A 27682-nucleotide genomic window follows, 5' to 3' on the forward strand; every position below is an offset into this window, starting at 1 on the left:
CCTTGAAGTAGGAGGCCATCTGGGATGTTTTGGAGTGTAACTGGTCTTCCTGGGAGAAGATGCGGTGGAGGCGGAGGAATTGGGAGTAAGGGATAACATGTTTACAGGGGGGTTGGGAGGTGGTGTAGTCCAGGTAGCTGTGGAAGTCAGTAGGTTTGAAGTACATGTCCATGTTAAGTTGGTCACCGGAAATGGAGATGGAGGGATCCAGAAAGGGGAGAGAGGTGTCTGAGATAGTCCAGGTAAACTTAGGTCAAGGTTGAAGGTGTTTGTGAAGTCAACGAACTGTTCACCACCTCATGGGAGCAAAAGGTGGTGCCAATACAGTCAGTCAGTCATCGATGCAGCGGAGGAAAAGGTGGGGGATGGTGCCAGTGTAGCTGCGGAAGATGGACTGTTCCACGTATCTGACAAAGAGGCAGGAAAAGCTGGGGCCCATGCTGGTACCCATGACTACCCCTTTGGTGTGAAGGAAGTGGGAGTATTCAAAGAAGAAATTGTTGAGGGTGAGGACCTGTTCAGCCAACCAAATGAGTGAGTTGGTGTAAATGGGAGAGGAAGAAACGTAGGGTTTGGAGGCCTTTGTCATGGAGGATGAATGTGTACAGGATCTCGATGTCTATGGTAAAGATGAGACATTGGGGGCTGGGGAACCGAAAGTCAGGGAGGAATTGGAGGGTGTGGACACTGTCCCAACTGTATGTAGGGAGAACCTGGACCAAGGGGGACAGGACAGTGTCAAGGTATGTGGAGATAAGTTCAATGGGACAGGAGCAAGCGGAGATGATGGGTCAACCAGGGCAGTCAGGTTTGTGAATTTTGGGTCAGAGGTAAAACCAAACGGTGTGGGTTTCCCAGACTACGAGGTTGGAAGCTGTGGTTGGGAAATCCCCAGAAGTGACGAGGTATGGTCGTGGTCGAGGGGGCAGTAGGAGGAGGTGTCAGTGAGTTGGCATCTGGGTTCAACGCTGTACAGATCAATGCACCAAACAATTACTGCACCCACCCCCCGTCCACTGGTTTGATGGTGAGGTTGGAGTTGGAGCAGAGGGAGTAGAATGCTACGTGTTGTGAGGGTGAGAGGTTGGAGAGGGTGTGAGAGTGGACAAGTTGACGCAGTCAATGTCGTGGCGGCAGTTGGAGATGAAGAGGTTGACGTCAGGTAACAGATCAGCATGGGATGTCCAAGTGGATGGAGTATGTTGGAGGCAGGCAAAGGGGTCCCTGAAGGGTGGGTGGGTGTCCTGATGGAAAAAGCAAACACAGAGACATAGGAAGACAATGCGTGTTGATTTCTGGGAGCATAATGGGTTAAAACTGAGGGCTTTACTCAGGACTGATAACTCATCCTCAATGAGGGGGAGGTCTGGGGTGATGGTAAAACACAGCAGGGCTGGGCGCTAGCATGTGATGTGTGACTGGAATTGGGAGTGGGGCGGAGACTGTCTCTTGCGTGGGTGTGGTAATGGCATCATGGGTAACGTCACCAAAGGAAGTGATGCACACTGTGGGGGTCACTGGGGTGTTAATCTGTTAATTTAGTGGTATCTGCGGGGGCAGAAATGACGTTCCGTGAGATGTTTTTAGCGGTGGCTGTGCGTTAGTTGGTGGTATTCCAGTGAGGGACATCGGTGGGGGTAGAAGTGGCTGAGATGGCAGCAACTACTGGGGCAGAAGTGACATGAAGAGTAATCTTGGCGGTGATTCTGGCAGCAATCACAGAGGCAGTATAATCAGCGGTGGCTGCACTCTGTGGGTTTTGGGGTGGGGGAGCAGAAGTGACATCATTGTTTGCTGTGGTGGTGATGGCTGTAGCAGCCAAGTGGCTAATGGCGTCCGAGCGGTTCCAGAGTCCGGAAGAAGGTTCTGGAATGATTGAGGAATCCCGAGTTTGGAGACAAGCACTTGAAAGTTTGGTGTACTTATGTTCCTTGACGTCAGATAAATTGAAGAAAAAGTGTTAGTTGAGTGTGTGGATCCTTCTCAGGTGAAGAACAGCACAGGGCCTTTGCAGGTCTGGGAGAGTATGGCTGTGAGTTGGGTCAGGGCTGACTGCAGGGAGAGTAGATAGTGGGACATGGCTGTGAGCATGGAGTGGAGGATCCGGATGGAAAACCATTCTGGAGGCTTTGGATTTTCTGAAGGTAATGGATGTCCTGGCCAGGTCCAAATTGTGGTGGTCTGAATGTAGTCTGAAGTCCATGAGAGATCAGTTGGTTGTGTTGGCAGGCACTGAGGAAGAGTAGCAGCTAAAGAGCTTCAGGGCAAAGGAGACAATCTGGGGGGTGCAGTGAGAGAGAAAGTCACTGTGATCCTTGTAGAGGGAGGAGTAGAACTTCTTCAATGACTTTGCAGTAAGGTTATAATTAACTAGGAGAAAGTGAGGACTGCAGATCAGAGTCAAAGTATGGCACTGGAAAAACACAGCAGGTCAGATAGCATTTGAGGAGCAGGAGAATCAACGGTTTGAGCATAAGCTCTTCATCAGGAATGCTGGGGGGAGGGGAAGGGGTGCCCAAAGGGGCTGAGAGATAAATGGGAGAGGGGTGGGGCTGGGGGGGAAGGTAGCTGTCAATTTGATAGGTAGATGAAGGTGGGGGGTGACGGTGATAGGTTGGAGTCCAGGGTGGAGTGGATAGGTGGGAAGGAAGGTGGCCAAGTAGGACAGTGGGAATGAAGATGACAGGTAGGACAGTGGAAACTGTTCAGAGAAGATTCACGAGGTTGATCCAGGGTATTGAGAAGAAGTTGAGTGGGTTGAGTCATTCGAGTGTAGAAGAATTTATTGTAACATAAGTGATTCTTCGGGAGTTTCACAGGGTACGTGCTGAGAGGTTCTGTCCTCTTTTTGGAGAGGCTAAAACAAGAGGAGTCATTCATTTAAAACAAAGGTGAGGAGGAATTTCCTCTCTCAAGGGGACTCAATCTGTGGAATTATTTGCTGCTTAGGATGGTGGATGCTAGGTCAGTAAGTCCCCTGGGCCTGATGGCATTTATCCTAGGATTCTCTAGGAAACAAGGGAGGAGATTGCAGAGTCATTGGCCTTGATTTTTATGTCCTCGTTGTCTACAGTAATAGTGCCAGAAGACTGGAGGATAGCAAATGTGGTTCCCTTGTTCAAGAAGGGGAGTAGGGATAACCCTAGTAACTATAGGCCGGTGAGTCTCACTTCTGTTGTGGGCAAAGTCTTAGAGAGAATTGTAAGGGATAGGATTTATGAACATCTGGATAGGAATAATGTGATCAAGGATAGTCAGCATGGTTTTGTGAAGGGCATGTCGTGCCTCACAAACCTTATTGAATTCTTTGAGAAGGAGACTAAGGAGGTGGATGAGGGTAAAGCGTTAGATGTGGTGTATATGAATGTTAGTAAGGCGTTTGATAAGGTTCCCCATGGTAGGCTACTGCAAAAGATACGGAGGTATGGCATTAAGGGTGCGTTAGAGGTTTGGATTAGGAATTGGCTGGCTGGAAGACAGAGGATAGTAGTTGATGGTAAAGGTTCATCTTGGAGTGCAGTTACTAGCGGTGTTCTGCAAGGATCTGTTTTGGGACCACTGCTGTTTGTCATTTATAAAAATGACCTGGAGGAGGGGCTAGAAGGTTGGGTGAGCAAGTTTGCGGATGATACGAAAGTCGGTGGAGTTGTTGACAGTGAGGAAGGATGTGGCAGGTAACAACAGGATATAGATAAGCTGCAGAGCTGGGCAGAAAGGTGGCAAATGGAGTTCAATGTCGCTAAGTGTGAAGTGATTCACTTTGATAAGAGTAACAAGAAGATGGGGTATTGGGCTAATGGTCGGATACTTGGTAGTGTGGATGAGCAGAGAGATCTTGGTGTCCATGTACACAGATCTCTGAAAGTTGCCACCCAGGTAAATAGTGCTGTGAAGGAGGCATATGGCGTACTGACTTTTATTGGTAGAGGAATTGAGTTCTGGAGTACTGAGGTCATGTTGCAGTTGTATAAGACTCTAGTGCGGCCTAGTGTAGAGTATTGTGTGCAGTTTTGTCGCCATACTATAGGACGGATGTGGAGGCACTGGAACGGGTGCAGAGGAGGTTTACCAGGATGTTGCCTGGTATGGTAGGAAGATCGTATGAGGAAAGGCTGAGGCACTTGGGGCTGTTTTCATTGGAGAAAAGAAGGTTTAGGGGTGACTTGATAGAGGTGTACAAGATGATTAGGGGTTTAGATAGGGTTGACAATGAGAACCTTTTTCCACGTATTGGGTCAGCTATTACGAGGGGGCACAGCTTTAAATTAAGGGGTGGTAGGTATAGGACAGATGTTAGGGGTAGATTCTTTACTCAGCGAATCGTGAGTTCATAGCCAGTAGCAGTGGTGGACTCTCCCTCTTTATAGGCATTTAAGCAGGCATTGGATAGGCATATGGAGGATAGTGGGCTAGTGTAGGTTAGGTGGGCTGGAATCGGTGCAACATCGAGGGCCTGTACTGCGCTGTATTTTTCTATGTTCTAATAAGTATATTCAAGGCAGAGATAGACATATTTTTAATCAGTAATGGAAGCAAGGTTTATAGGGAAAAGGAAAGAAAGTGCAGTTGAGGATTTGTCAGGTCAGTCATGGCCTCATTGATTGATGGTAGAGATTCGATGGGCAGAGCAGCTTACTTCTGCTCCGACATCTTCACGATTTTATGATTTAATTTCAATTTGAAACTGCCATGGGAAAGGAACGTTTATTCTCCAGCTTAGTTCAGTCCCCCTGCCCATCACATTTCTCACTTTTGAAGGCTTCATAAAATTTCCCCACACAGTAACCACACCCACACTCAACAACAGAAGATTAATGGTTTTAAGTGTACACCCACGCTGAGCACAAGGTCAGTGATCTAACTGAAATAGGGAAACTGTCACTCCACTAATTTTAAGAGATAGATGAATGAGCCAAAACATTCTTGCGATATACCTGAACAATTCGATTGCTGAGCTAATTATTCCAGTTTTGACAGAACTCTTCTCGAGAGGCATACTTCAAAATTATGAATTCATCTGAGAAATTGCCCATTTAAACAGAATTGGAATATCCCTGCAATAATAAGGCAAAATTCTGTATACTCTGACGCCGCAGTTTCGATGGCAGGAGGGTGCAGCTTAAGCAAGTGGGAGTGTCGCAGATGGGAATCCTGTCACCATTCGATCACTAACTTCATAAACTCGGCGGTAGGTGTACACAGCCTTACCAGCCCATCATCAATTGGGCCCTTAAGTGGGTAGTTAATGCTCACAGGAGAACTAAGTTAAACGGATGTGTAAGTAAAGATGCACTGCCAGACACTCCAGCAGACATTTACTAAAGAAATTGTGAGAACTAAAAGCTGATCAGTCCCCAGATCCTGATGGTTACTGAGATGGTAGATGTAATTTTGCCAAAATTCCCTCAATTCTGCAAAGGCCTCATCAGTTTAGAAAATATGAATGACACCTCTCAATTGATTAGAGTCCTTTGAGGAGGAAGAAACAACACTGGTAAAGAGGAATCTGTAGATGTGGGGCATTTGGAATTCCAAATGGCATTTGACAAGGTGCAAATTCAAAGGTTAGTTAAAAAAGCAAGAGCTACAGGATGTAAAATATGAACACGGATAGAGGATTGGTTAATTAAAGGAGGAAGAGCGTCAGCATAAATGAGTCATTTTAAGATTGTCAAATGTGATGAACAAAGCATCAAAGGATCACAATTTACAGAGGGAGCGAATCTATGGTTGCTAAATTGCAGATGACACAAAGATAGGTAGGTAAGTTAGTTGAGTAAATGACGTAAGGAGTCTTCACAGGAATATGGATAAGTTAAGTCAGTGAGCAACAAGCTGTCAGATGGAGTATAATGTGGGAAAATGTGAACATGTCCACTTTGGTGGGAAAAATGGACAAATGAAGAAATTACAGAATTCTGAGTGCAAAGGGTCTAGGTGTTCTGGTACATTAATCACAAAATGTTAGTACGCAGGTACAGCAAATAATAAGGAAGACAGATTGAATGCAGTTGTTCATTGCAACAGGTTTGGAATATTATAGTTGGGATGTTTTGTTACAGTTTCATTTATTGTTGTTGAGACAATGACTAAAGTTTGGTGTGTAGTTTTGATCTCCTTATTTAAGGAAGGATAACATTGCATTAGAAGCTATTCAGAGAACAGTCATTCAACTGATTCCTTGAATGGGGAGTTTATTGTATCAGGAAAAATTAAGATTGGTTGAACCTGTATTCATTGAAGTTTAGAAGAATGAGAAATGGTCTCAGTTAAACATGTAAGAACTTAGGGGACTTAATAGTGTAGCTGTTGTAAGGATGCATCCTCTTGTGAGATAGACCAGAACTGGGAAACACAGTTTATGAATAGAGGCTTCCCATTTAAGATGATGATGAGAATAATTTTTTTCCTCTCAAAAGCCATGCATCTATTGATTTGTTTTTCCCTCCAGACAGTAATGAGGCAGGGCTATTGAACATTTTAAAGATATAGATAAATAGATTTGAGACTGACAAGGTAACTCAAAGAATATCATTGGTAGGTAGAAAATTCATGTTGAAGTCACAATCAGGTCAGCCATAACCTTATTGAACAGTGGAGCACAGTTGATGGCCTAATTCATATGTTCATACAAATACCTGTTGTGATTTCTAACATTTGGATTCCGCTGAAAATCAATTCCATCTATTCCCACAGAATATTACAACTGTTATTGCCCATGAACAGCAAACATATTTCAAAATGCTTAATACAATAAAATGCAAAAATGGACCTGGCCTTATTGATCGCATCCTTGCAAAATACATACTCCATCACATTCCAATTACTGCAGCCTGTTGTTTCTTAGATGTATCCAAAGTCCTGGTTTCAAACCTCCTTCCTGAAAATGCATGCTAGATGTTGATGGCTTCTTATGTGAACACTTTTTTACCAGGAAAAATAGTTACCTTGCTATTACATTATAAAAAGTGAATCACAACATGGTTTGAACATCATCCTTACTGTTTCACGAGCACCATGACACCATTTACGCCATGTTAGATTAAAGATCAATGTAAGCAACAAATTGGGTATTTGTTTATGTACTAAACTACTTTCTTGATGGAAGCTCTCCACAGCATACATTAAACCCAGACTGTCCAGGTTCACAGTATCAAATTTTCCCATTTGATGATTGGAAAAGTAGGGCAGAGTAGTGAATAACATTTCTACAGAAGGCAATTTTAGCACTGAGATGTGCTTAGGTAATCTCCAAGATCAATGAGTCTTGTAACTTGAATGTTATCACTCAGAACATCTTGAACTGGGAATAAATTTACCTATTGGAAAGATCCTTTTTTTTTGTAAACTACATGATGATTTATTTATAAACATATCTTGATAAACTAAAATTTCTCAATGAAATTTATGAAGTTCTGGGTCTTGTACTGCAATGGGTAACCTCCCTGCCACTGAGCCAGGAGCTCCAGGTTCCAGTTCCACTGTTATTGGCTCAGGGTGCTGTATTTATAATGCACCAAACACAACAAGCATCAACTCATCAATGCTTCCACCACACACCAACCACAGGTGCAAAGAGTGGGAGAGATTCTTGATCAACAGTATGGTGGGAGGAAATTGGCACCTCTACCATCACCATGTGTAATATCCAGACTACAATATGCTTGCTGCCTGCTTCCTTGTTGCTGGTATCCCAAACCTGAACATCCTCTTGCTGCTGGACCCTGATCCTGAACCTCTTGCTGCTTCCACACTCACTGCTGTATTTAAACTGAAGACTGAATTCCGTTATATATTAAAACACACGAAATACTTTTGATCTGTTAACATTGGCCTAAATAATTGTATTATGTAAACGTGAACATATTGATGATTTAATATTTCTTTCGGTTATGAATGGTTTCCTAATACAGTGAACCAGAATCGCTTTTTCATCTTTTCTTGAGCAAAGGTGATATATTCCTTGTCTCGGTCATCATTTAATTGACATTTGTTCCTGCATTATTCCCATTTTAATTCTAAGAATCATTGTTGATTCCCATTTCACTATTAAACACACAAATCTCCAAAGATAATAATCTGTATTTTCAAAACAGAATACCAGTCCTAATCTCTGTATGTTTTCTAGTGGTGATGCATCAAATTTTACTAATTACCAGCTATTTAAAAACATGTCTGCACACAGCCAGTAAGTCTCCCTTCCAAGGGACATTAATCTCTGCTTTTTAGGTCACTTTGCCGATAATAGATATGAAACAAATCTCGGAAATGAAAGGCAAATAAATCACCAGCTCCTGTCGAGACGCTCGGTCTCCTCCACATAACATCCCATCGTGTATAGAATTAGTGGACACTGTGGTAAGCAGCACTTCGAATGGTGCCATTAGAAAAATGACCTTGTTAGTACATTGCCAGTAATAAATAGAATACATGCATGTATTGTGTAACAAGTCAAACAGTCCATGAGGAATGTTACAGGGTACTGTATTTTGTGGATAATCATCCACCAATTCTGGGAAGAGTTGACTCTGCTTGGCCCACGGAAATGTTCTTGCTAGTGTCTCTAGTATAACATTGCTGCCACCTGCTGAATTAGAGTCTGGAGCAGGAGTGACACATATTGGTGACAATTTGCATTTGTAATTTCAGGAGCTATTAATCTTCACTAGCAGAAATGTCAGTGCTACAATTAGACATTTAGCAAAACAGCGGACAACATTAGTTCCTACACATTAACACTAAAACTGTCAGAAAATCTAAAGTTTCAATATTCCAAATTTAATTATTTTATTTACTGAATATTTTCCAACCCACTTTCTCTCACTTTTCCCTGCAGTCTGCTTGTCACTAATGATCCTATTTAATTATATGATTTGGATTGTTGACCTTGTTATAACTCTAACCAGTCATCCACCCAGAAGCTCTTTCTAATAAGTGAAACACTGTGTTATGTTTCCAGCTGATGGTACTACTGGACAATCAGATCCCAGAGTGAAAGCTGACCTGAGAAATCCTAAGTTTAATTATGATAAATAATACTCTTATACTGGATGTTCGAGGCTTCCCTGTCAATAGGATGGGGCTATTTGTGGAGTTTCCTCCTCTAGTGTGATGTTTAATTGTCCACTACTTGATGTGGCAGGACAGTGGAGGTTATATCTGATCCACTGGTTGTGGAATCCCATAACTGTGTCCATCTCTTGTTGCTTATGCTGTTTGACATCTGGATATACCTATGTTCTAGTGTCACCAGGTTGACCTCTCATTTTTAGGTGTGCCTGGTGCTGCTCCTGGTACATCCTCCTACAGTCTCCATTTAACCATATCCCTGGGTTCATGGCGATGGCCAATTGGAAGATACACCAGACCATGAGATGTTAGATTGTGTTTGACAGCTTGTGTAATAATTTCACTTCTGCTAAAAACCTACAGCATCTCACGGTTACCCAGTTGGTGGAACTGTTCAAAGTCTGTCCCATTTACCATGGTGGTAGTTCCACGCCAACACATTGAAGGGTATCCTTAGTATAAAGATGGGATTTTGTCTCCATATTAATGACCAGTAGTCATTTGTACTAATACTGTCATGGATAGATACACTGCAGTCAGCAGGCTGGTAATGAGGAGATTGAGTTTTATTTTACCCCTCTAGCTCAAGGACTAGCAGCTATCCTAGCTAACACTGCTTCCATTCAGTGGTGTTCAAAATTCAAGAGCATTGAATTATTAGCATAGCGACATAGGGATCTGTGGTAAGTTGGAGGAGGATTTCTTACCCATAATTGACCTGATGCTATGAGATTTCACAGTTTCTGGAGTCAATATTGAGAACTCCCACACAACTTCTTCCTGACTGTACAATACTATGTCATCACTCTGCTCAGTCTGTCCTGCCGGAGAAACAAGACATATCCAATCATAGCGATTATGTTGTGTGTGATATTGTAAAGTATGATTCTGTGAGTATGACAGTATGTTAGGTTGTTGCCTGTTGGGATATCTTTTCCAATTTTGGCTTTAGCTCCCAGATGTTTGGAAGGAGGACTTTGCAGAGACAGCAGGGCTGAGTTTACTACTGTTGCTTCTCGTACCTAGATCAATGCTAGCTGTTTCATTCAGTTTCATACCTTTGCTAAAACATTTTTAGTGGTTTGATATACCAGAATTGCTTGCTAGGTTTCAGAGAGCAGGAAAAAGTGAGCACTGCAGATGCTGGAGAGTCAGAGGCAGAAATGTGGTGGTGGAAAAGCACAGCAGGTCAGGCAATATCCGAGGAGCAGGAGAGTCGACATTTTGGGCATAATCACTAGTGTACAATTCCCAATGAAGGGCTTATGCCTGAAATGTTGACTCTCCTGCTCCTCGAATGCTGCCTGACTGGCTGTGCTTTTCTAGCACCACACTTCTGACTCATTTCAGAGGGCAGTTAAGAGACAATCACATTACTACATGCCTGGAGTCACATGGAGACAAAACCGGGTAAAAATGGCAGTTAGCCCTCTCTGAAGAACATAAGTAAACCAGACAGATTTTCAACAATAACAGACAATGGTCATTATTGGACTTCCTTTTAATTTAATATTATTTAAATTCAAATTCTACCATCTGCCATAGCCATATTCAAGCCCTGTTTCCAGAGTATTACCTGTACTTATAGATTGGTAATCTGGCAACAGTACTGTTACAACATCATCTCCAATATCAAAACCTTGGTGGTTAATAATGACCATAAAATGAATAGGACTGGCCAAATAAATACAGTGGCTATGAGAACAGGTCTGAGGCGAACTATCTTTTAGCAAGTAACTCGCCTCTTGACTCCCCAAAACCTATCCCCTACATACAAGGTACACGTTAGGAGTGTGATGGAATACTCCTCACTGGCCTGGAGAAGTGCAACTCCAACAATACTCAAGAAGTTTGACATCATCCAGGACAAAGCAGCCTGATTTATTGGCGTGAAATCTTTAAACATCCCCTCCATTCATGACTGACGTATAATGGCAGTAATGTGTACTATCTACAATACGCTATGCAGAAATTCACCAAGGTTACTTAGACAGCAACTTCCCAACTCTTCAACATTCCAATGTAGGAGGATAAGGGCGGCTGAAACATGGGAACAGTACCACCTGTAAATTTGTTTCCAAGCAACTCTCAACCTGATTTGTAAATATATTGCTATTGCTTCACTATCGTTAGGTGAGAATCCAGAATATCTCCCTAACAGCATCATGGGTGTACCTAGATCAATTGAAGTGCTGCAGTTCAGGAAGGCAGCTCCCCATGGTCTCGTTAAGGGAAATAATTGCTGGCCCAGCCAATGACACTGACTAAAAACCATGGATTCATCTGAACTGAATTGAAAAAGATGTTCTTCTGCAAGGAAGTCAAAAAAAAATCAGTATTAACTAATTCACCATGAACTGTCCAATGTATATTCAACATGGTACTATTTTGTTAAATGCTAAAGAGACTAATAAAGGGTGAGGAGCCAAATAAGGGGCAGGACACTGCATTGACTCTTTCTACCTTACTGTGGACTGCTTCACTCCTGGAAAGAGAGAGGGACAGCTATTACAGAAAATGAAAGTGGGTGGTACAGTTGTTACAGTAGGTGAAGGTGGCCGAAGGGAAGGAGTAGGCAGCAAAGATGGCATGCAGGGTTACTGATGTCAGTGGTTGGAGTGGGTGAGGGCAAGTAGGGAACATGTTGCAGTTCATCATGAGCACTGTAGAGCATGAGCCTTGGTGGGAGGTGGCTACAGTAGCAGCGTTAGAGTGAATGTGAGGTTTCAGAGAGAAAACAGTGGGACTTATGCTGAAAGATTTGAGGACGTTGACCTTCTTACTACACTGCATTCCTCCAAATGGCTGAGATTGCTTTAACTCGGTTGGCAACTTTGAACCAGGTTGGCATGGTCGGATGTCATTGAGTCATAGAGATGTACAGCACGGAAACAGACCCTTCGGTCCAACTCGTCCACACTGATCAGATATCCCAACCCAATCTAGTCCCATCTGCCAGTACCTGGCCCATATCCCTCCAAACCTTTCCAATTCATATACGCATTCAGATGTCTTTTAAATGTTGCAACTGTACTAGCCTCCAACACTTCCTCTGGCAGCTCATCATAAACACGTACCACTCTCTGACTGAAGTTGTTGCCCCTTATGTCTCTTTTATATCTTTCCCCCTCACCCTAAACCTATGCCCTATAATTCTGGACTCTCCCACCCCAGGGAAAATACTTTGTCTATTTATCCTATGCATGCCCCTCATGAGTTTATGAACCTTTATAAGGTCACCCTTCAACCTCCGACGCTCCAGGGAAAACAGTCCTAACATATTCAACCTCTCCCTTTACTTCAAATCCTCCAACTCTGGCAACATCCTTGTTAATCTTTTCTGAACCCTTTCAAGTTTCACAACATCTTTTTCATAGGAAGGAGACCAGAATTCCATGCAATATTCCAACCGTGGCCTAACCAACGTCCTGAACAGCTGCAGCATGATCTCCCAACTCAATACTCTGACCAATAAAGGAAAGCATACCAAATGCCTTTACAATCCTATCTACCTGTGACTCCACTTTCAAGGAACAATGAACCTGCACTCCAAGGTCTCTTTGTTCAGCAATACTCCCTAGGACTTTACCATTAAGTGTATACGTCCAGCTAAGATTTGCTTTCCCAAAATTCAGCACCTTGCATTTATCTAAATTAAACTCCATCTGCCATTGCTCAGCCCATTGGCCCATCTGATCAAGATCCCGTTGTAATCTGAGGTAACCCTCATCACCATCCACTACACCTCCAATTTTGGTGTCATCAGCAAACCTACTACCTTTAGCTCTTATGCTCACATCTAAATTATTTAAATAAATGATGAAAAGTAGTGGACTCAGCACCCATCCTTGTGGCACTCCACTGATCACAGGCCTCCAGTGTGAAAAACAACCCTCCACCACCACCCTCTGTCTTCTAACTTTGAGCCAGTTCTGTATCCAAATGGTGAGTTCTCCCTGTATTCCATGAGATCTAACCTTGCTAACCAGTTTCCCATGGGAAACCTTGTTGAACACCTGACTAAAGTCCATATAGATCATATCTAGCGCTCTGCCATCATCAATCCTCTTTGTTACTTCTTCAAAAAACTCAGTCAAGTTTGTGAGACATGATTTCCCACGCATCAAGCCATGTTGATTATCCGTAATCAGTCCTTGCCTTTCCAAATATACATACATCCTGTCCCTTAGGATTCCCTGCAACAACTTACCCACCACTGACATCAGGCTCACTGGTCTATAGTTCCCTGGCTTCTTCTTACCAACTTTCTTAAACAGTGGCACCACATTAGCCAACCTCTAGTCTTCCGGCACCTCACCTGTGATGATCGATAATACAAATATCTCAGCAAGAGGCCCAGCAATCATTTCCCTAGCTTCCCACAGAATTCTAGGGTACATCTGATCAAGTCATGGAGATTTATCCACTTTTATGCATTTTAAGACTTCCAGCACTTCCTCCTCTGTAATATGGACATTTTTCAAGATGTCACCACCTTTTTCCCTACATTCTATATCTTCTATGTCCTTTTGGGGGCCTCCACTGACAGATCTGGGGTATACGTACTTTCTGCCTGTGCACATCCAGCAGGAGCTCCAGGTCCCTGCCCACAAAGTGGAGTACCTGATATCCCCAGTGACTGCCAAGTCCAGGGCAAATGTCAGGAATTGTGTAGGGCAGCTCCAGACTGACAATACTTGTCCGATGTGCATAATGGCTTGATGCCAAGGATGCTGATCAATTCTCTCAAAATCAGTGGGCAGCAAATGATTCCTGGTATGGTGCAAGTAAGGTGGGGTAGCAATCAGGCACAATACATATTATAGAAATGGGAATGGCAATTAATGCCAAGAGTTTGGTAAGAAAACTGACTTGGTCTGATGGTGAGAATAAACTCGACGTGACTTGCACTTGGCCACAAAGCTGTTAAGATTCAACCCCTTGTGTCATTCAGCATGAGCCTGCTGCATGATATACGTGTACACATAGACATGAAAATTATTCAACCTTGCACACTGCTAATAAAGGTGCAAAACGCCTGAACAGAAGTCCAACAGTTTGGAACACTTCAAAAGAAGCCTCCAAAAGCCTTCAATTTATTGCTGCATGTCTCTGCTCTCCAGATGGCCACCCATTGTAGCAATGACTCTTTGAACAAAAGGTTGAATAACCAATCTGGCAATGTGGCATTCTGCCTCAAGCTATTCTTTTTTAGCAATGGAACAACACAACTTTACCAGAACCCAGCAATCCTGTAATAGCTGCCAGCATTTGCTAAACCAACTGCCAACTTTAATCCTTCTCTAGTATGCCATACGTTAGACACTGGGAATGCCATCTCCACCAATTTGCAGCTCTGCTGATGCAGCTAACACTTGCTGAGCAATGGTGCAAGCAACATTCTGCCAGAATCTCATTATCCTTCCTTAAATACAAAATTTGTCACTCTAAGTGACATTTTGTGAATGGCAAAATGCAATAAGAAGTCTGTCAGAGCTCATTTGGCAGATACCAAGAGTTGCGTTACCATATTGCAGAAGCGATACAGCCCGACATAAAGTGGGAGACAAACCAAGGGTGAGATCTGTGGGCAAATTAGAAAGCAGTAATCATTCACTTATGTTGCTGGGTTTCTCAACTAACCTAAAGTAAACTCAGATTAAATACCCATTTGTGGTCAAAGTGAGTAAATGTTTCCTGCACATATGCTGGAATATTCCCTTGTTCTGTTAGAACTATTTCTGGATGCAATATAAGCAAGCAATCTGGAGGTAGCGAATATCTGAGGAATGGATTCATGTTGAAATAAATAGAGAAGGGGAGCACAAGGTAAAGGTGTTGGAACACCTTGGAAAATAAGGAGGGGGGCTGAAACACCACCCAAAGTAAAATGCTGCAATTTTTTGTAAAGTTACTATCACCTGAAATGTTAACTCTGTTCATCTCTCTACAGAAATGGCCGGATACAAGTTTTTCTAACAATTACTGTTTTATTTTATGCTACATAGGACATGACCAACCTGGACATAAATAAACACAATTTCAAACATTGTATAATCTTTTTGAAAGTCTTTGAAATGATATTACCTAGCACTGTTTTTCCTGTGAATGCCTTTGCCGGATAGGTATGTATGATACAAACATACTAATGATAGCGAAGTATAATGGGATGGTTTACTTTAAATTAAATAAAATAGATTCAGTGCACTGATCCAATAAATATAAATTCCATTGGGATTGATGTGACTCAAGTTCTTTTTTTTTTGCATATAACTAACCTGAAAAATAAGCATTTGATGGTGTCTTTATGACAAAATCATACTAATCTAGTGAAATACTCAAGAGTGAGATAATGCAGCCTTCCAGACACAATTCATTTTTACTATTTCTTGGCAATTATAATTCTTCTTTCATATATTTTCTCAATTTGCTAAGGTGAATTCTTCTTACTAAAGCTATTCATTTACTCTTCAGCCAAGTCTCAGTGCTCGATGCTCACTCTTTTCATGGTTCCTTGCCATCCCTCAGCTAGCTTCCCATTTGCATACATTTCAAAGTCTGTGAAGTATGTCTACAATGACCCAGTTATTCATATACTCATTCATATTTTGTTCATGTGCTGTTCAATTGTGTTGATCGTTTAATCAGATAAATGTTTATTTGCAAATTCTTTTGTTTTCTCATTATAAGAACTAGATTTCTACCCAACTCCTGTCTGTTAAAATGCCTAGTATCATTGTAAAGGACATTTAATTATTTTGTCTTTGAACAAATGGTGGATAAGTTTTGGCAGTCTCCTTATTGGCTGCCATGAACCAGCACCAAGATCTGAAACTGTCACAACCCCAGTAACATTTCAAAAAGGTAAAAAAATTATTTGCTGCAAGGTTTGAGCAGGTTTTACTTTTTGGTAACTATCACAGTGCTTCTTTTTATTAGTTGAGGAATCTTGATGCTGATAAAGTGCTTCCATCATTAGAACATCAAAAGCTCGGCTTCTTAAAGGGACCAAAATAATCCTAAGATTTACCAAGTGGATGGCTCATTTGTCCTAGAAGAGATCAGGTTCAATAAAGCATAAAAGTGCAAGTTTAGTCAGAGGGTGCTCAGAGATCTTTCACCATTTGTGGAGCAGAACTCTGCCTTGCACAGTTTTACATTAATGTCACCCAAGACGGACAGGAATAGAGCATGTCTGAGTGTTTTGTGTCACGTTACAGATAGTTAACATTTCCATTTATCTACTGGAATCTTACTCTCAGTCTACTTAAGTTGAATGCACTTAACATAGCCTAGCTTACTTCAAAAAGGCAATGATTAGATTAAATATCAAATGTTATAATACAATGGTTCCAAAACAAAGTAATTGCTCTGGCTTATAATGGCATATTAACAACTGCATTATCCATTGCTACAAAGTAGCAGTGAAATGAAATAGTTTCCAGTAATAGGTCAAATTCTGCATTCTGGTCAGTCCTTAGTTTGGCTAGGATGAGCCAGTAGTTAATTGATAACCAAGTAACGTAGGATGACTTCAGAGCCAAATGGAATGTTGACGATAAATCCTAGAATTTTAAATACGGAAACATTATTTCTATACGCTGATATTTAGTGCAATACTTAAAACCTATAAACATCATTCCACTTGTAACTGTGACACAGAGCAATATCAAATCTGTAATTATTTAAAACAAATGAATTGATTGTAATATGTATTTGTAAATGACTCATGATATCAGATATGATAGACATGTGTCATCTGCCCTTTGTGGTATTATTCCATTTAATTTATTTTAAGTGATGTAATTTAAGGACTGCATACTCACCCACAGTGCTTCATATTCTGTGGTTTGTCCATTCGAACTGCCAATTTAATTTTCAGGTCCTGATCAATGCTGTTTTTTGAAACAATCATTTTATGCAATTCAGCTGATTTTGGGCTATTAGGTGTAGGATGTAAGACAACCTGGAAAAGAACACACAATCAACAGTATTTCACTGACTGGTGCAGACTAAATACAAACTGGATTATAGTAATTGGAAAACATAACTGAAATTTCTTTGCCAGAAAAATAAGTTGCAAATGGAAAATTAGTAGTATTCAAATTTAGCTAAAAGTATCACAACTGAAGAATAGTGTGTCACTCTCCCTTGGATTCTAAGAGCTCTACTAAAGTAGTGTGATGTGATTTATGTGATTAAGAAATTGGAACAGTAGCAAAACTGGGGTATTCATCAATAAGAATTAAGAGATGGAAACATTTCAGTCAGATGCAGTGACAATCAACCATGCAGAATGCAAGTGAAAGGAAATGTGGTAGCTAAAGTAACTCTGTTTAATTTTATTTTCATAATTTGGGCTCATTTATGTTCAATTGTGAAATTAACTGTACGCAATTTTCAACTGTTCCTCCATCATACCTTCCTCAACTATTTGTTGATGTCTGTAAATTGGATTTCCATCATATTTACTGGCGTCTCTCTGTGTTGTTCTTGTGCTTCTGTTTATAAGTTAAATATCAGTCTATTGTGCAGCCAATATCAGCAAACTCATCATAAATAAACATATAAATGCAGCTTTTACTCAGCATCTGATGTTCTAACTGAACTTATATACTTGTTACAGATAATCCCGTCTTACACGTGCAATTACCTTCGCTGGTTTAGCTTATGTTGCAACTTCACTTCCAAATTTCATCTAGTACTGATGTACTTACCTGAGGGAAGGTGTAATGGTGATATCACTATACTTGCACTCAAAATTACTACAAATGCCCCATAGATACGTGTTCAAATTTAAATGTAAGTAATCCTTGTGGAATTGAAGACTAGTCTCAATAATAGTGATCACTAAAGCAGAGAGAATTGTCATTAAAACCCATCTAGTTCATTAATATCCTTTACAGCAGGAAATCTGCAATCCTTACCAAGCACATATGGCATTACAGTCATGTGTTTGACTCTTAATTGTCCTCTGAAGTGGTCAATAGTTACTCAAGTTCAAAGGGCATTTAGAAATGGGGACCAAATGCTGACATTGTTCACATCCCATGAAAGAACAAATTATAATAAACCTGTCTAATTTCACATGCTAGCTTATCTTGAGATTAGATTAGATTCCCTGCTGTGTGGAATCAGTCCATACCGACCCTCCGAAGAGTAACCCACCCAGACCCATTTCCCTCTGACTACTGCAATAACACTATGGGCAATTTAGCATAGCCAATTCACCCAATCTGCACATTTTTGTGACTGTGGGAAGAAACCAGAGCACCCAGAGGAAACCCACGCAGACACAGGGCGAATGTGCAAACTCCACACAGACAGTCGACCGAGGCTGGAATCGAACCTGGGACCCTAGTGCTACGAGGCAGCAGTGCTAACCACTGAGCCACTGCACCACCACAATGGTTTGTTATAAATGCAGTTGGGCATTTGTCTATTGCTGATGTGACCATCTGTTGTTGCTCATACCTCTGTCTCTCTGCTCATCTCTGCTATGTCCATTTGGCCCATGATTAGAATATTGGTTTGCCTATTTGCCTGTCTAACCATTATTAGAGTGTTTGTCTGTTACAACTGTCCATTACCATTGATGCTGTCAGAACATTATTGCTAATACTGCTGGAGCCAAAGTTCCTGTGGTGAGTGGGATCAAATATCTATCCATGGCGTGCCTAGAGTTAAAAGCTGAAATGAATAAAAATTCTGTGACACTGGAGTTGATATCAAATCCTAGCAAGGGAAGGATGAGGATGGATGGCAGTGAGGGGTGACAGTGTGTCTTTCATGCTCCTCCTGAACTCTGTTAGAGATTTTGGGGCAGAGTTTCAATTGTTCCTTAGGCACTGCTGAGATTTCTGTCCAGTATCTGTCTTTTGGCCAGCAGGAAATACACCTGCTGAGAACAGATATCGTTCTATACCAGACCAAGAAATGTTTTCCATGAGCAGGAAATCAATCACCTTCAAAGAGAAGGTTCTGATTTCACTTGGGGTAAAAATCTGAAAATTTCTTTTTGCCTACAAAGGGCATCTGCTTCCCTTTTTCTGTTTTCTGATCAGATATCTTTAAATGCTAACTGCTTATGGACTTTGCCAGCATTTACAACAGAAAGGTATATCACCACATAGATATTATTCATCACTGGGCAGAACAGTCATTATCTCAACTCTGCCTGAGTTCATCTGCTGCTAAAACTCTCAACCATGCCTTTTTGTTACATTTAGATTTCATTATTTCAACACACTCCTGACCAACTTGCCATGTTCTGCACTCTGTAAAGTTGTCATCATGCAAGACTTGATGTGTTTGCATCAAGTCCCATTCACTCAACAATACAACAATTTACTCAGGCTCCTTTAACAGCACTTTCCAAGCTCATGAATGCTACCATCTCGACAGACAAGGTAGATTGTGATGTCCTTGTACCCCAAAGACTGCAGCTACTTAGGAAGGCAGCTCACCACCACCTTCACCAGAGCAACTAGAGATGGGCAATAAAAGCTGGCCTAGCCAACCATGTTCACTTTCCATAGGCAAAGAGCAAAAGAAAAGCCACGTTCATAATTAGCTCACAGTATAAGCATCACCCTGTCCGTTGGCATGTGGCCTCACTATGTCTGCAATCCCAAAACTCTCTGAAATAACTACATTCTTCAACTTGTAACCTCCTGAAGGATCCCTCATTTTAGATGCATATTGAAATCCGTATCTTCAGCTCCCAAGATCCTAAAATCTGCAATTCCTACCTTTAACGTCCTCACTTCTCTTCTTTGACATGCACTTTATTGCCCACTTCTTTGACCAAGCTTTCAATTAGCTACCCTAATATCTTCTTGTGGTGTCATATTATATTTGATAATGCTCCTGTGAAATACCTGGGTGTTTTATTACTTAAAGGCATTTTATAAATATCAGTCATCATTATAGATTCTCCATAGTGATCAAATTTTTCTCTTTCTATTTTGTTTTCTTTTTTCTTGACTCCTTTATGGGATGTGGGCATCAAAGCAAAGGCTAACATTTGTTGCCCATCTCTAACAGCCTGTGAACTGAGTGGTTCACCCTAGATATTTCAAAGGAATTTTAAGGGTCAAACCCATTGCTGTGGATCTGGCCTCATTTGCAGGCCAGTCCAGGTAAGAATGGCAGATTTCCTTCCCTACAGGACATTAATGACAATCTTCGGGTAAAAAATGAGGTCTGCAGATGCTGGAGATCACAGCTGAAAATGTGTTGCTGGTTAAAGCACAGCAGGTTAGGCAGCATCCAAGGAATAGGAAATTCGACGTTTTGGGCATAAGCCCTTCATCAGGAATGAGGAGAGTGTGCCAAGCAGGCTAAGATAAAAGCTAGGGAGGAGGGACTTGGGGGAGGGGTGATGGAGATGTGATAGGTGGAAGGAGGTCAAGGTGAGGGTGATAGGCCGGAGTGGGGTGGGGGCGGAGAGGTCAGGAAGAAGATTACAGGTTAGGAGGGCGGTGCTGAGTTGAGGGAACCAACTGAGACAAGGTGGGGGGAGGGGAAATGAGGAAACTGGAGAAATCTGAGTTCATTCCTTGTGGTTGGAGGGTTCCCAGGCGGAAGATGAGGCGCTTCTCCTCCAGCCGTCGTGTTGTTATGTTCTGCCGGTGGAGGAGTCCAAGGACCTGCATGTCCTCGGTGGAGTGGGAGGGAGAGTTGAAGTGTTGAGCCACGGGGTGGTTGGGTTGGTTGGTCCGGGCGTCCCAGAGGTGTTCTCTGAAGCGTTCCACAAGTAAGCGGCCCGTCTACCCAATATAGAGGAGGCCACATCGGGTGCAGCGGATGCAATAGATGATGTGTGTGGAGGTACAGGTGAACTTGTGGCGGATATGGAAGGATCCCTTGGGGCCTTGGAGGGAAGTGAGGGAGGTGGTGTGGGCGCAAGTTTTACATTTCCTGCGGTTGCAGGGGAAGGTGCCAGGAGTGGAGGTTGGGTTGGTGGGGGGTGTGGACCTGACGAGGAAGTCACGGAGGGAGTGGTCTTTGCGGAACGCTGATAGGGGAGGGGAGGGAAATATATCCCTGGTGGTGGGGTCCGTTTTGAGGTGGCGGAAATGACGGTGGATGATACGTTGTATACGGAGGTTGGTGGGGTGGTAGGTGAGAACCAGTGGGGTTCTGTCTTGGTGGCAGTTGGAGGAGCGGGGCTCAAGGGCGGAGGAGCGGGAAGTGGAGGAGATGCGGTGGAGGGCATCGTCGATCACGTTTGGGGGGAATCTCGGTCCTTGAAGAAGGAGGCCATCTGGGCCGTGCGGTGTTGGAACTGGTGCCATCTGAGCTGTGCAGTGTTGGAACTGGTTCTGGGCTGTGCGGTGTTGGAACTGGTTCTGGGCACCCGCCATGGGCCCCAGCTATGCCTGTCTCTTTGTAGGATATGTGGAACAGTCCATCTTCCGCAACTACACTGGCACCACCCCCCACCTTTTCCTCCGCTACATCGATGACTGTATCGGCGCTGCTTCGTGCTCCCACGAGGAGGTTGAACAGTTCATCAACTTTACTAACACCTTCCATCCCGACCTCAAATTCACCTGGACTGTCTCAGACTCCTCCCTCCCCTTCCTAGACCTTTCCATTTCTATCTCGGGCGACCGACTCAACACAGACATCTACCATAAATCGACTGACTCCCACAGCTACCTGGACTACACCTCCTCCCACCCTGCCCCCTGTAAAAGCTCCATCCCATATTCCCAATTCCTTCGTCTCCGCTGCATCTGCTCCCAGGAGAACCAGTTCCAACACCGCACAGCCCAGATGGCCTCCTTCTTCAAGGACCGCAGACTCCCCCCAGACGTGATCGACGATGCCCTCCACCGCATCTCCTCCACTTCCCGCTCCTCCGCCCTTGAGCTCCACTCCTCCAACCGCCACCAAGATAGAACCACACTGGTTCTCACCTACCACCCCACCAACCTCCGCATACAACGTATCATCCGCCGTCATTTCCGCCAACTCCAAACGGACCCCACCACCAGGGATATATTTCCCTCCCCTCCCCTATCAGCGTTCCGCAAAGACCACTCCCTTCGTGACTCCCTCGTCAGGTCCACACCCCCCACCAACCCAACCTCCACTCCCGGCATCTTCCCCTGCAACCGCAGGAAATGTAAAACTTGCGCCCACACCTCCTCCCTCACTTCCCTCCAAGGCCCCAAGGGATCCTTCCATATCCGCCACAAGTTCACCTGTACCTCCACACACATCATCTATTGCATCCGCCGCACCTGATGTGGCCTCCTCTATATTGGGTAGACGGGCCGCTTACTTGCGGAACGCTGCAGAGAACACCTCTGGGACGCCCGGACCAACCAACCCAACCACCCCGTGGCTCAACACTTTAACTCTCCCTCCCACTCTACCGAGGACATGCAGGTCCTTGGACTCCTCCACCGGCAGAACATAACAACACGACGGCTGGAGGAGAAGCGCCTCATCTCCCGCCTGGGAACCCTCCAACCACAAGGAATGAACTCAGATTTCTCCAGTTTCCTCATTTCCCCTCCCCCCACCTTGTCTCAGTCGGTTCCCTCAACTCAGCACCGCCCTCCTAACCTGCAATCTTCTTCCTGACCTCTCCGCCCCCATCCCACTCCGGCCTATCACCCTCACCTTGACCTCCTTCCACCTATCACATCTCCATCACCCCTCCCCCAAGTCCCTCCTCCCTAGCTTTTATCTTAGCCTGCTTGGCACACTCTCCTCATTCCTGATGAAGGGCTTATGCCCGAAACGTCGAATTTCCTATTCCTTGGATACTGCCTAACCTGCTGTGCTTTAACCAGCAACACATTAATGACAATCTTCAATAGCTTATCATCACCAAGATTAAGACTAACTTTTATTTCCAGGTTTTAATATTAAATTTAAATTACACCAGTTGCTGCAGTGAACCGAAATTACTCGAGTATTAGCCTGGCCCTCTGGATTGCTAGTTTAGTGTCATTACCACTATGCCACTGCCTGTCCAGGACTTTTAATTAATACTTTACATTTCCACTGTCTAATGTAAATCGCTGACTTAACTGGTCTGATATAGATGGCAGTCTTGATTTACAAAAGACATTCACTTATAAAGACATTATGTTGGTTGTCAATGGGATAAAGGCCATATTCTCCCAGGCAGGTGTCCAAAGGGTGCACTTAACTGTGCTTCTAGAGGTAAACAGGATATCCTGGAATTTTGGATCCTGTATGCAGGTGTCTATTGTCATTACATTTTTAAATTTATCTAATCAGTGCCTCAGATTCTGAAATCACACTGAGTTAACAGTTATAAATAATTAACATGCTATACAATTTTTCTCTGCTAATTAATGGAACTAAGTAGATAATCTTTTCCAATTATTGATATCTCTGTTGGGTACTGGGAGTTTTTTCCTTCAGCTCTATTGGTTTCCTACTTTATGACAGCAACTACACTTCAAAAGTATGTATTCAAAAGCACTTTGGGGCATCCAAACATCATTGAAAAGTGTTGTATAAATTTAAGATTTATTCTTTTTACATTTGTGGCTTAATGTGTTCTAATTCACACCAAAGCAGATTCACCCATCACCTTTGTGTTGACTGATGTATGCTGTTCTTGGATGAACTACACCTGGACTGTCACATTTTCTTCCTTATTTACAAATCCCTTGGTGGCATTGCCCTCCACACTAGTTCCTCTAGCCCTACATTCATCTAAAGTATCCATACTCCTCTATCCTGAGCTCTCAAGAATCTTAAGCTCTAATCGCTCCACCATTGGTGGCTTTGTCTTCAGCAGTCTAGGCTTGACCATTGCAATTCCCTCCTACACCGCTGTTCTTCTTTCTTTCTTTTAAGACACTCTTTAAATCTATCTCTGACTTAATAGCTCATGTTCTTGGTAATAGATTTTGTTCCAGAAACAATTTGAAGCATCTTGCAATATTTTATTATGTTAAAGACATGATGAATGTTTGAAGTAGGAACAGGAGGCTATTTGGCTCACTGAACCTGCTTTGTTATTTGATATGATCATATCCGATCCAGTTGTGACAAACCCCTTTGAATCTCGTCAGCCAAGAGTCTCTCAAACTGAATCTCCTTCGGCCTCTCTGGCTTATTTCTCTGCTGCAATTATAGTAGTGCCTCTGTCTATGAGGGAAATGTATAGTATTGACTTCTCTCTTACAACTGTAGTTTTGTCACTGTTCAAGGGGTCTTTGCGTTTTATCGATACATCACTTAACTCAGCGCTAATGAATTATTTGTTATTGACATCTGTATTCTAGATCTACCGAGGTCTCTGCCTGTTGTTGCTCTCTGTGTCTATATATCATTTGCTCTGAGACTGTTGACTATTACTGTATCTCTGCAGCTTTCACAGTGATAAGGAGTTTATGCCTAAGGTTGAAGGCTCCTCCTCATGTTACTGGGTGGCTCTTCCAGTGACTGGGTGGCTGCATCTATTATCTTTGCATCCTGCTTGTGGCTAATTAGTTACTGATTCTGAAATAATAAAACATCTTGCAGTCAGACAATTCATCAGTGATTATATAATCACTATAATACAACTCCTTCTGATTGCAAATCATTATTATGTATGCAAGACTGGTCTTTTTAACTGGTGTTTTAAATATGCATACAAGAAAGATACACATCATCTAAACATTACTCATTGAAAGAGTTGAAGCTGAAAGGGTTAAATACAGATCCAGTTAGAAGTGCTTGTAGTAAGATAAATGCAAGTAGATGACAAATAGTCAGCGCAGAGAGTAATTGATAGGGAAATGGGAACAGCTCAGGAGCACATTCAGCAAAAGTAAGGAAAGTCTTGGGTGGATACAAATAATGTCTGATCTATGTACCATGGGGAATGAGTATGAGTAAATTAACATCTGGTCAGCCTACAGTTGTAAATTACTCAGATGAAGTATTTGGCATGTATCCTGAAATGTATAAAAACTGAAAACTTGTAGATTTTTGCAGAGCCTAGTCTTAACTGATTAGGTTGACCCTCTTGTGTTCGCTTGAATAAATGATCTGAACCTTTGGCTGAGCGACCTGCTGGTTTATCAAGTTGAACGACAATATTCTCATCAGATGGAGCAATTGTTAATTAAATTATCTCTGTACTTGTTAACACATCTGCTGTTTCAATACAACTAACGGGTTAGATTTAAAGTAGTGCATTGTGCCCATTTCTGGGCAGCACACATTTCGGGGAGCTTGGCTAGGGTGCAGTGTAGTTATGTAAGACTGACACTAAGGCTTAGACCAGAGAAGCTGAAGTTGGTTTGCAGAAAACAGAGAAAATTTAAATGAAGGCTTTTGATAGGATAGTCAGAAAGAATCTGTTTCCACCAGTAGATTGGTCAGTAAACAGAAGTCACATTTCAATAATCGGTAAAAAAGCTAGAGGTGATGAGTGGAATTTATTTTACTTGGCACATTGTCATGATCTGGAACTTGTTGCTTGAAAGCAAGATAAAATTTGACTCAGTTAACAATTTTCAACAAGGCATTGGATCTCTACATGTAAAGAGAGAAATAAAAAATGCATTGCTCTGAAACAAGAGCAGGGGAGTAAGTCTAATTGGACAGCTCTGTCAGAGTGTTAGCGCAGACACAACAGGCTGACTGGTCATAGAGTCATAGACTTACACAGCATGGAAACACACCCTTCTGTCCAACTTGTCTGCACTGACCAGGTATCCTCAACTGATCTAGTCCCATTTGCCAGCATTTGCCTCTAAACCCTTCCTATTCATATACCCATCAGATGCCTTTTAAATGTTATAATTATGCCCATTTCCACCACAAGTTGCCACTTAAATCTCTTTTATATCTTTCCCCTCTCACCTTAAACCTACGCCCTCTAGCTTTGGACTCTCTTACCCTCGGGAAAATACCTTGACTATTCACCCTGTCAATGCCCTCGTGGTTTTACAAACCTCCATAAAATCATCCTTCAGCCGCCAACACTGCAGGGAAAATAGACCCAGCCTATTCAGCTTCTCTCTATAGCTCAAACCCTCCAATCCTGGCAACATCCTTGTAAATCTTTCTGAACCCTTTCAACTTGAACAACATCTTTCTTATAGCAGGGAGACCAGAGCTGAATGCAGTATTCCAAAAGCGGCCTAACCAATGTCCTGTAGAGCTGCAACATGACCTCCTAACTCCTATACTCAATGCACTGACCAATGAAAGCAAGCATACCAAATGTCTTCTTAACAAATTTGTTTATCTGCAACTCCACATTCAAGGAACTATGCACCTGCACCCCTAGGTCCTTTTGTTTGGCAACATACCCGAGGGTCCTACCATTAACTGTATAAGTCCTGTCCTGATTTGCCTTACTAAAATGCAATACCTCTCATTTATCTAAATTAAAGTCCATCTGCCACTCCTCAGTCCATTGGCCCTTCTGATCCAGGTCGCAGAGATTATCTCCTTCACGGTCTGCTGTACCACCAATTTTGGTGTCATCTGCAAACCTACTAACCATATCTCCAATATTCATATCCAAATCATTTATATAAATGACGAAAAGCAGTGGACCCAGCACCGATCCTTATGGCACACCCTGGTCAGAAGCCTTCAACACGAAAGACAACCCTCCAACAATGCCTTCTGTCTTCTACCTTCAAGCCAATTTTGTATTCAGTTGGCTAGCTCCTTCTATATTCCATGTGATAAACTTGCTAACTAGTTTATCATACAGCCTTGTTGAATACCTTGCTAATTTCCATAGAGACAATGTCTACCACTCTGTCTTCATCAATCTTCTTTGTCACTTCTTCAAAAATTCAATGAAGTTCGACACGATTTCCCTCACACAAAGCCAAATTGACTCTCCCTAATCAGAGCTCGCTTTTCCAAATGCATGTAAATCCTGTCCCTCAGAATCCCCTCCAATAACTTACCTACCACTGACATCAGGCTCACCAGTCTCTAGTTCCCTGGATTTTCCTTACCACCTTTCTTCAACAATCGCACCACATTAACCAACCTCCAGTCTTTCAGCATGTCATGTGTGGCTACTGATGATACAAATATCTCAGCAAGGGGCCCAACAATCTCTTCACTAGTTCTCCAAACTTGGAGAAATAAACCGTGACAGCTTCAAAAGTGTCCATCTTGCTGAGGAGGTGGTGCTGGACATTTCAAAATGCATAAAAGGTGGATAAATCCCAGGACCTGATCAGGCATATCCCAGAACCTTGTGGGAAGTCTCCTTCTGAGTTGTAGAATTCTGAGATGTCAATTTAAATACTGACTAACTTGATGTGCATGAGCATTTCTTTTTAAACAATATTTATTGATTTTCCACATCATAGTTGTAGTCACTAATTTACAGAATCACAGAAGTGCTACAGTGCAGAAAGAGGCCTACCCCAACTCCTTAAAAGAGCATCATTCCCTTGTGCCAATCTCTGATTTCCCCATACCCGTGCATATTATTTTTATCCAAATGATCATCTAATGCCCGCTTGAATTCCTCAATTGAACCTGTCTCCACCACTTCCAGGCAGTGCATTCCATACCCTAACAACTCATTGAATGAAAAAAAACTTTTCCTCACTTCTCCCTTGCATTTTTTTGCATGGGTGCAAAA

General features: G+C 42.6%; 1 protein-coding gene across 3 annotated transcripts in view; it reads right to left on the minus strand.

Moving 5' to 3' along the window:
- Positions 1–27682, minus strand: part of cadpsa (Ca2+-dependent activator protein for secretion a) — a 628699-nt gene that overhangs the window by 241600 nt on the left and 359417 nt on the right. For all 3 annotated transcript variants that reach the window (XM_060835662.1, XM_060835661.1, XM_060835663.1), the window contains exon 8: positions 16896–17035. In XM_060835662.1, the coding sequence (XP_060691645.1) occupies positions 16896–17035 (140 nt within the window). The remainder of the gene's footprint in view (positions 1–16895; positions 17036–27682) is intronic.

This window comes from Hemiscyllium ocellatum, chromosome 14, assembly GCF_020745735.1.
Source record: "Hemiscyllium ocellatum isolate sHemOce1 chromosome 14, sHemOce1.pat.X.cur, whole genome shotgun sequence".
Classification (NCBI taxonomy): domain Eukaryota; kingdom Metazoa; phylum Chordata; class Chondrichthyes; order Orectolobiformes; family Hemiscylliidae; genus Hemiscyllium; species Hemiscyllium ocellatum.